This window comes from Strix aluco, chromosome 4 (assembly GCF_031877795.1).
Source record: "Strix aluco isolate bStrAlu1 chromosome 4, bStrAlu1.hap1, whole genome shotgun sequence".
NCBI classification, from domain to species: Eukaryota; Metazoa; Chordata; class Aves; order Strigiformes; family Strigidae; genus Strix; species Strix aluco.
Window position 1 is genome coordinate 21102722 of NC_133934.1, and position 10590 is coordinate 21113311.

At 36.3% G+C, this 10590-nt stretch overlaps 1 protein-coding gene across 3 annotated transcripts in view; it reads left to right on the plus strand.

Moving 5' to 3' along the window:
- The window catches only part of STIM2 (stromal interaction molecule 2), an 81911-nt gene extending 74010 nt beyond the window's left edge, over positions 1-7901 (plus strand). For 2 of the 3 annotated variants that reach the window (XM_074822302.1, XM_074822304.1), the window contains one exon: positions 85-7901. In XM_074822302.1, the coding sequence (XP_074678403.1) occupies positions 85-565 (481 nt within the window). In that variant the 3' untranslated portion in view covers positions 566-7901. The remainder of the gene's footprint in view (positions 1-84) is intronic. The other variant, XM_074822303.1, reaches the window with a different exon arrangement.
- Positions 7902-10590: the final 2689 nt, after the last annotated feature.

Consider the following 10590-nt stretch of genomic DNA (forward strand, 5'->3'; position numbering starts at 1 on the left):
TTGATTCTAAATTAATTTCCTTTTTAACTGCATGAAGGAAATAGTAGTTTCATTATGTTTTCTCCTCTCTTTGCTCTGACTCAGGGAAGTACAGGAAACAGGTTCAGAATGTGACTCCTTAAATTCATCCACTGGAAGGAAGCAGTCTCCTCCAGCAAGCCTTGAGATGTACCAGACAGTTTCTCCTCAGAAAGTATCCCCGGAAGAATTCTCACTGGAGGAATCATCTACAGGAGACTCCTCTTCTCTAACTGCAGATATTTCTAGGGGCTCTCCTGACTGTGTAGGCATGGCAGAAACTAAAAGTATGATCTTCAGTCCTGCAAGCAAAGTTTATAATGGAATCCTGGAGAAGTCCTGCAGCATGAACCAGCTTTCAACTGGGATCCCAGTCCCAAAGCCTCGGCACACCTCGTGTTCTTCAGCCAGCAGTGATAGTAAACCCAGCCATGAAGCTGCTTCTGTCCCTAGGATAAGTAGCATCCCACAGGACCTGTACCAAAATGGTGAAAAAAACAAAAAGCCATCGAAAATAAAAAGCTTCTTTAAGAAGAAGTGTAAGTGAGGTGGGCAGAAGAAACCTATAGTAATGTTATAAGAACTCTATTTTTTAAATCTTTAGGAATGTAATTCCATTTGAGCATTCCAGACTGGATGCCCTAATGGAATGCTCTGTAGGTCAACTATATTTAACTGACTGTACTGTCAAAGGTCGTGCCAGCTGTCAATGAGAAATCATTAAAAAGTTCAGACAGTTTACATTCATTTCTGCCTATTTATTTCTTTTTTTTGGTCTTTTTTAGTGGTTTTTGTTTTTAATTTTGTTGGGGGTTTTTTTTGTTTGTTTTTTGTTTTTTGTTTTTTTTTAGTTTATTCATAAACCATTTTTAAGCCACTCTGGACTTCTAAGCTTTAATGGACTAGTAAGCCTTTCTGGGCTTGCCAAAGTTTCTTGTTTACCGGAGCATCTTCCTATCTTTCCATAGAGCTAGGACATTTATCTACTGGACTTTAAGAAAAATAAAAGAAGTAGAACTAATTGAATTGCACTACTGTTTTACAGACTGGAGAAGTCTCTCTGCAAGTGAAACTGAAAGACTTGTATTTGACTGAGAAGATGAATCTTTTCACTTTTAGATCTTTTGGGGTTTTTAAGTAGAACTTAGGATTTCTAATTGACTTGATTTCTGGAAATGGAAATGCCATGCTTTTATTATGGGAAGCTTTGTTAGATGCATTTATTATTAGAATGGTTCAAGTCCTGCTGTAAAGATCATGTTTTTCCCAGGACTTTCACTGTGATTTTACTTCACTGCAGGCTGTATGACAAAAAAAAAAAAAAGCGTAATTTAACAAGAGAAGAGGCTCTTGATTCCTTATGCAAGTGATGGATATGAAACTTGACTGAGGACTGAAAATATTCACCCTCTTACAATAAGGAGGGGGGATTGTAGCTTTTGTTTACAGATTGATCGACAATGGACATTTGGTTTCTGAAAGTTTGTACTGTGGTAAAGATAATAAATTGGAAACATTATTGTGCTTGGGAATGTTCCAATTTTAGCTGATGCTTGTTTCAGACATGTTTCAGAGGTCCTGTTAATTGAAAACTGTTGTAGGCTACCTTGCTTATGCTTAATGCTGTGTATAAGTTATTATTCTATTTTTTTGGATTAGCTATTAATGTCTTAATGTCCTCCTTTTGTAAGATTTCATACACTTTATTTTTGTATAGTTTGAAGATTTAGCTGTTCAGACATGTCTGAAGTAAATGGTATAATTTTATAATGCATACTGTTATACTAATTCATAATTTTAGATATAAAGATAAATATAATGGTGAGACTCGACAACTTGATATAAAAGCAGTTTTTATGTTAAGCTTTTATAGGGAGAGATGAAATTACTATGAGGTAACAAGGAAGCCTTCTTAGGGCAACAGTAGCTAGTTGTTCAAAAACATCTTTTTTTTTTTTAACAGTTGGAGACAACAAATGTACTGCTTGAGCAACAGTGCCTTTTATTCAGTTTGTTCGAAAATATTAATACTGAGCAGGAATTTCTTTTGAGGTACATTCCAAAGAAATACTTCTTGCTCTAGTGAACACAAGCAGTTTACCCAGTGATGACTAAATAGTTTCAGCTCTTCCATAGGGGTATTCTAGTTGCCTCAGTAACAGGTGCTGCTGCCAGGGACCTGTGATTAGAGGCTCACTTCTTGCCAATATGTACATGCCGTACTGTATGAAAGAATTAATTCACTGACTGCCTAAATTTTTTTTCTAGTAAGGAGCCTTCAAAACCTGTAGCTAACTGAAATCAAGTGATACATGTGTTTTTCTAGCATTTTCTATTTAGGTTCCACTGTACATAACCAATGTGTGTGTTCCGTCCTCAAGAAGCAGTGGTGATGTTAACAGAAGCATTTACTGTGGCTAGTGAAACGGTTAGAGGACGAGGGTTATAAAATGGGATGGAGACCTTGCATGTGCAAGTACCTTAAAAGTCCTGGTACATTGATTAATTCTGTAAGAGAACAGAAGGGATCCAGGATTTTAATGTCTAACAAAGAGCAATTGTTTGTCATCTATACAGAAGAGCATAGGAGGAATCAACTGTTTGGTAAAGTTTGTAGAAGAGAAAAATTGGTGGAATAGAAAATAACGAGAACACGATATTGTTCCATTATTCTCTGAATCATCAGATTGAGCAGCTATAGCTGCAAAAGGTAACACAAGGTAACATAATCACAAGGTAACAGTGGTCTCTTCGAACAAAATTTATACACTCTGTACATGGTAGGAAAAAAAAAAGGCAGCAATGCAGAAAGACTTGTGCTGGAGAACCACCTCAATGCCGAACCTTGTAGTTAGAAGACTGATGAAGTACTTGAACATGTACAAAGGGAAAAAACCACATAAAAGTAGGGAACTAATTTTGCCTCCCAAACAGCATAGAGAAGACTACTACCAGAAAAATGTTCAATTTTCATGTCTGCACTTGAGAATGCTTTAGCAATAGTTGAATTTAAAGTAAGATCTGAGGCTGGACAGTAGATCTTGCAGTGTGAGGTTTGAGGAACCCTGTCTCTCATTACCAAAGAGGATGAAGCAATGTTTTGATACTGGAGAGTAAATATTGACGTGGAAAAAAATATCTGGTACTGAGGAGTGGGAGGACAGCACTTCTTAATCCTGACATCAAAGTTAGCCAAGCTCAAATATTGAGAAGCCAAACCAGACAAACTCAGTTTTCTGTAGTAAGTATAACTAAAAATTGAAATAGAGGTGGTGTTGGAGTCTTCATTGTCTGTGATTTTGTTAAGTATCTTTTAAAAATACACAATTTAACTGTTTTCTGGAAAAAAATAGGACATTATATGAGCAGATCAGATGAAATTATCGTAGTGATAGATTTTGGCTTCAAAATGGCAAACCTTTGGAGCACAGACTGCTCTCAACACTCAGCTTATCACCAGCTGTCCTGTAACTTTATAGCTGCTACTTAATAAATGTTGTAGTACTAAAAGCTTAAGTTAATATGGTCAGAAGTGGTGAGTATTGTGTATTGGAGCAAAAACTAATTTTAAGTTCATAGAATTGGGGTTTTTAAAATTATTTTAATAGACTCCTTACACATCTTGCCACCTAAACTTCACAATTTAAGTAACTTAGATTGCTCCTACTATGGCTACTTTAGAAATGCTCGTCATCAAACTGTTAGCATCCTTTTGTGAAGGGATGTTGAGATCTAGGGTAGATCCTCACTGGCAAACATCAAATCCAGTCTTAACGTTGAAGTACTTGGCATATGTCAACATCTCAGAAGTGAGATGATGTCCTTTTAAAGGTCCTCTATTTTTCCTCCGTTTGCTTAACAGTGTAACTTGAACTGGTTGTCGGTGAGTCCAGCCAGCATTCCAACCACTAGGATTTCTGTAAGACATGTCAGTCATTTGAGACAATTATCTAGTGTCATCATCCTTAAGTGGCTGAGGACCTCCTAAGCTCTAAACTCAGAATGGTTGTGATCAGAGTAGTGGGGGTATTTTTAAGCTTTTATAGCTAAAATCCATGTTCTATTTTAAGTTCCCCAGTATTGTTCAGATGATGAGGATCTTTGCTTTTTTAAATATTTTGTTAGAGTCTTTTGTCAGGACAGCAGCCCCTTTGTGGAAGCTGCCTAGAAGGCTTCTCCCTGAAGAGTTTACCATTTAAGTCTTTCACCTGTAAAAGGAAGAAGTGTCAAGTGTGTGGTTCTGTAATAAAGAAGAAGAAAAAACCCGCCAATTCTTCCAAAACTGAGCAAACCCAAACCTTTCCACAATACTTACTAAAGCTGTGTGACACTTCTTTCCTAATAGCGTAAAAATTTTAGGAAAGGCATTTCTGGTTGCCATGGGGAATGCTTTTGACCATCTTACAGTGGACTTTGAGATTAAAAAGTTGATTCTTTTTCCCTGCTCAGTGTTGCAATTTAAAATTGCTCATTGGCAGTTCCAGGCATATGTCACCTTTTCTTTCCCCACTCCTTTCCTTTAATTACACTCCACTGATACCCAGGTAGCAGATTATACTTTCTGATGGGCAGTTTGATGAAAGAGGGAAGATTCTCCATCACAGTCAAGGTAATAATGTTGTAATAAGAATACAGTTCCTCATTTGGAAGCCTTGAAGATAGTGAAGCCAAGGATACTTGACTTCATTTTTCTTATGATATTTATGGATGCCAGCTTGAGTTAGACATTAACTTATGACTGATTGAAAGCCTAGAAAGATAAAATTAATTAGAAATTGAAGCTTTCAAGATTTTGCCCTTTTGCTTCCCAATCTATGGGAAAACAGCATGCACAGGGGAGAGATTAGCTTTAATTAGTATTTCTCATACCACCAACTTTTAGAGCTTCAGGATAGTTTCATTCCATTTCCAAGATACACTGCTGGAGAGGGATTACTACCTTAATTTTATAATGTATGCAAAGAAGCATTTATTTTTCATTTACTTACAAGCAGGGGAGAAGAATGTAAATAGACTGAATGCTTAATTTAAAAAAAAAATAATTTTTTTTTGAAGCCAAATAGAGGAATTACTGGTTCTTGGACCTCTTTACCATTTGCTTATCTCCTTGTACAATATGTTAAGTAGGGTGAAAACAGTTTCCTAATCTGTTCCAGTTGCACTGACTAAGGTGATGCATTACTATCTCATGTTTGAAACACTGCTTGCTCTGACTTGCTGTAGGCATTTTAATCCTGGATGTTGCATCTTTGTTGAATAATGGTTAAGCCTACTAAGACTGATTCTGTGTGCTGGTAAACTTTTCTACTAGTGACTTAAACACAGATGTTGGTATAACCAATAACCAAAAAAGGCTTTTGCAAGTAGAGTTTGACTGTCTGACAGCATGTAAATGTTTAGGTAACCATTCTTTGAGGCTTCAGTAGCAGTTCAACAGTGTCATACACATTTTCAACAGCTGAATTTCCCTTCCAGCCCTGCAGAGATGGTGCTGATCTGAAACTCCACTTAGTCCTCTTTTGCATAAACAGAATGCACTAATTAATATCAATTGTAACAATATTAACCTTTAAACTGTTATTCCCAGATGCTCTTGCATCTAACATTACTTATGCAAGATGGCAGTACTTATCAATCCACTTCAGTCTTTCAGAAATAAAATGGATTTATTTTCTTTTTTTTTTCCCTACAACTTTGAATCTCAGGTTTACCAAATTGTGTGTGTGTTCTGTGTATTTAATGCTTCACTGAAAGTGGGAAGGTCGGTTTCTGTTTAGATGTTAATGAAAGCACATTTGAGCAGGGTAAAAAGAAAATCCTCTTGCTCGTTGCAGAGAATGAAAAACAGTTAAGTGGTATTTCATCTGCCCTGAAGTCAGAAGACTAAGGGATGTTCATGACTTATATTGCTGGAGACCAGAGGTACATTCAGTCTCAAAGCTTTCAGATCAGTAACTCTTTATCCCAGAAAAAAACCTTTCTTCTTTAGACATACTCTGCAGGGCATTACCTTGATATTTCTGTCCCATTTCTGACCCAGCATTAAATTTGGTAGTTACAGCACTAACTTATGTGGTTGCCAGACCTCTGAGCAGTTTCAGATAGTGATTTCAGTAGCATGTCTTAAAGTCAGTTTTGTTTTAGTATGTGCTAATGACATCTGAATTAAGACTTTCTCCTTTACATTCCTTTAATTACACTCAGTTCTTTGTGATCCCTCTACTGTTAAAATAATAAACGGGTACTGATAGTTGATTCATGTTCATGTTTAGAATTCAGACTTTTTTTTTCAGCTGAGAATTACTAATAGATAAGTGGCAGGTAGTTGCTTTTAAAGGCTAGATTATGGTTGGATGTTGTTGTAAAAACACTGCTGTACCTCAGTTGAACTAAGTACAGCATTGACTGGTGCAATTTGCGTACAAGTGGTAAAATTATCCTTCTTAAATTCCCCTTTGCTTTTTATTTGTATCTTGATGCTTCACGATTATTTTCAAACTAGAATTCATTTAAAATTAGGGTCAGGATGTCCAGCCCTACAAAAGTCAGTCTTCAATTGTCAGCCATCAGTCCATTCTTACTGAACAGAATTAAAATCTTGAATATTTGTACTAGTTTATTAGCTTGTTAGGTGGTAAAGTGGGTTCCTGGAAGTCTTCAGGTAGAAGGCAGAGAACTTCTGAAGTGAACCAGGTAACTTGTGTTCGTTATCAGCTTTCAAATCCATCTCCCAATAAGACCGAGTCTCCCCAGGGGAATGTAGATGTACTTACTGCTTGGAACTTTGTAGTTAATTATATTTGGCTATCTAATTCTAATAACTTGCATGTGCGCTATGCTTGCTTGCTTTTCAATAGCTGACAAAAGCTATAGGAGATCTTGGGGGTTTGTTTAAAAAAATTCCTGGTTAAAAAAAAAAAAAAAAAAGACTGGCAAGAGAAATCTGCCAGCTGTGAACTGACTAGAACCAACAAAGATCCCAGCTTTTTGTCTGAAAGAATTGTTTAAATAGTTCTTAATGAAATGAAATGGGTAGCATGTGTATTTTCACACTGCTCTCCTCCAAGCAACAAAAATAATTAAAATACCCTACATTTCAGTCAGGTTATTTGGGAGATGTCTTGCCCTGGTTTTATTTTTAATTTAAATAACATTGAGTTGTAGTGAGTGTTCAGCATATTAATGCCTGACTTAAAAGATTAGCAGAATTTGAATGACTTGTATTGTTTTGTTTAATTACAGCTTTATAAAAATGTAGATATTTGCATAAAGCCCGTCATTGGATCTAGGTATGTTTCAATGACATATCAAGAAGAGGACCAAGACAAGTAAATATGTGCACAACTTAAACTTTACTTAAGATGCTTTACTGTTCTGGGAAGAGATGTTGTTCTCCATGCAGATTCTGCTCTTCCTCTGTTTGCTCTTAGCTTCTCTTTGTTTTCATTAGTTGAACTAAAAAAAGAAGCAAAGCCCTCAGACTGACTAGTTTCTGTCTCTCTACTATATACACACTGTACTTGCTTTTAACCTCATCTACTGCATGTTAATGCTGTACACAAATGCAGTTGGAATACTTCTTTGATGTTGTACAGCATGATGCATTTCATTCCCCTTTCTACTTTACCTCCCATTAGCTATATATTGCTTTACAACTGGAAAAAACCCCGAGTTTTTGGGAATTGAGTCTGTTTGCATATTAACAAATATCATTTTTTTTTTCCTGTGAGTCTTACGAGAAATGTCCTGCTTGGAGAGTCTCAGACAGTATTTTCCTGTGTTTATTCATGTTACTTTGCTTTATTTTATAAGTGGATATTGATTTTTGATGTGTTGTTACACTTAATGTTGAATAAATCTGACTTCCATTTTGAAAAGTGAAACTGTGTTAGTGACAATGTTATGTAATGTTAATTCATCTTAGACTGTTTCCAGAGTATATAAACTTTGATTGATTTATTTATTTAAACTTTGGATAATTTTTCTTTGTTCTGCATAGGATTCTAGCCAGTATTTCTTTGCTTCATGCTATTATTAAAGCTTGACAGCAATATTACTGGGAAGGGAAAGGTGGAGACAGTTTTATTTGGCAGCTAGGGTGCTACAGTTGGGAATGGAAATCCTGAGTCTTACTTCTTTTGCTGGAAAGAGACTTTCTGAGTTTAAGTTGCTTCATATTTTGAAGACTTGGGATTTTGATTATTTTCTTCCCAACAAGGTGGAAAGCCTTTCCAAATGGCTGTTGGAATAATGTATAGCCTCATAATTTTGAGCATGAGGATTAGTTTGAGAACCTGTGGCTCTCTACAGAAAAAAACCCCTAAAAGTCCTTGCTGCTGTTCAAAATTCCTTTTAACTTGTAGCAACTCTGAGAAGGAAGAAGCACTAGCTATACTAGCTATACATCAAGAAGAGCTTTTTAAAAGTGGCTTCTCTTGTAAGCAGAAGTCTCACCTATGCAGAGGTGACGGGATTGCAGTGAGATAAATGAGTAAGTGACAATACAGGTGTGGACCATGGGATCAATGTGAATAGTGTTTAGAAAACGTGTAGAGCAAAATAAATTATTTTTTCCTGATAAAAATAGAATATTGGTAATTCAATCTGTATATAATTATTTTCAGTTGTAGCTGTCTTCAGAAGTAATAACTTGCTGTGTGTCAGTTGGTCACTAATTTCACTTAAATTTGTCCTTAGTGTTCTTGATTAAACAGTGTTAAACTGTTTATCAATGGAAAAAAGCATGTAGGCTGGCAAAGCCTAAATCAGCTGTGCATCTTCAGAGAGATAAACACCTTTCTGTTGGGGACCTACTATTACTTTATCCTGAAAATTTTGATCGAGCTATTATGGCATAGCTTATAAGAAATGTCTTATTTTACTGCGGGACTTTGCACCCAAGCAAGTGAAACACACAGCATTCTAATCCTGTGCGATATTACTGAGCTTTGGTTAATTAACAACTTCAGCAAGCTGGTATGCAGTCACTGAAGTAATGTATTCCTTTTTTTCCTAGATGAACTGCTTTTGATTATTGTTGAATCAGTCCATTTCCTTACTCTGAGAAATTTAGGCTTTTAAACTAACAGTTTTACCAATTCCACTGGCTGATGGCATTGCTTGTGAAATTCTATAGCATCCTGCTTGCCATCGGTGGGATGGAGAATGTGGAATAGGACTGAAATGCGACAGGAAATCTCTTGTAGGGTCCTTTGGGCATTGAGCTATTCCTAGGGATAGAGTACTTCTGGTTAAGCCAGTTCAGGGTCAGTTTCATAAAGGTCTCCCATACTCCTTGTTCTTTTTAAGTGCCTTGTAAGGATTTACTAAGTATCTGCTAATGTAGCTATAAAGCAAAAAATATTTATTTATTCAAGGAAGTAAAGTTTAACTGAGTTCCCTATCAGTTTAATGCTGCAGTACTTGCTTAAATCCTGTTTCTCTCCTACTTCTGTACTTCAAATCACTTATATCACTTTTACCCCAGTGTTTCCAAGAGGAAGTTAAATGGGGAATTCATCAATCTAAAATATAGTTAAATTCTGAAGGTCAGGGTTTGTCTGTATTCTAAGAGGTCTTATCTTTAAGCTAGTGGCTGATAATATTCTGGAAGTAGTTTCTGAAACTCGTGCTGGATTTCCATTTGTTCTGTATACTACTTACATCTTACAAAGTTACTCATTCTCCAGTTTTTCTCATTGGTTTTATACAGAGGAGGTTTAGCAAGAGGAAAATATTCCAGAAAGCGTAAGTCGCAAACAGCATGCGGGTGAAAGCATATAAATAAATGCGTGGGTGAAGAAAGAGGCTGGGAACGGGGGCACAGGAGAAAGAGTATGCTATTACTTGTTTGTACTCAGAAACGCAGGAGTCTGGAAGAATGATTGGAAAGTTGAGGTATATATAAGGGAAGTTCACAGACTACACGAACTATGTAATTGCTGAAGCACTCTTCCCCCCCAACCCCTTACTCCTGCTCTCATGAAATACAACATTTTTAAGGTGCAGAGATAAAATCCTAAAGAGGATTGTGAATCAGAGTACTGCTTTGTGGGAAAAAAAAAAATCCATTCTGCTTTCTGCTCAACCTATAGAATGTGTTAATCCTTTTGTAGCAATTTTAGATAAAATAATTTGAGAAAGACAAACATCAGAGACAACATTCTATGTCCAGTGGTATATCTGATGTTACCTGCCAGGAATGCTCCAAGATAGGTGACTACCCTAAATATCTACAAGAAAAAAACCCCAACCACTAAACCCTGTAGTGTTTAAAGTGTTTTCCTTTTTTTAGTATGCTGTTGCCTAGTTAGAGCATCTAACAGCCTGGATAACTGTAGTTTACATTGCCAGAGATTTTGATTAATTTCTGTCTAGGGTGGAAGAAGTGGCAGAGACATGAGAAACACTTGAGTTTTGATGAAAATTGATAAAATTATTGTATCACCAGTACCTAACAAGCTAAGGGTGTCTGATTGTGAACTTTTTCTAATTAGATTCATGACACTTCTTATAAAAAATCCTTGCATTCATATGTCTAGACATTGCTGAATTGTTCAGCCAAAGGCGTGC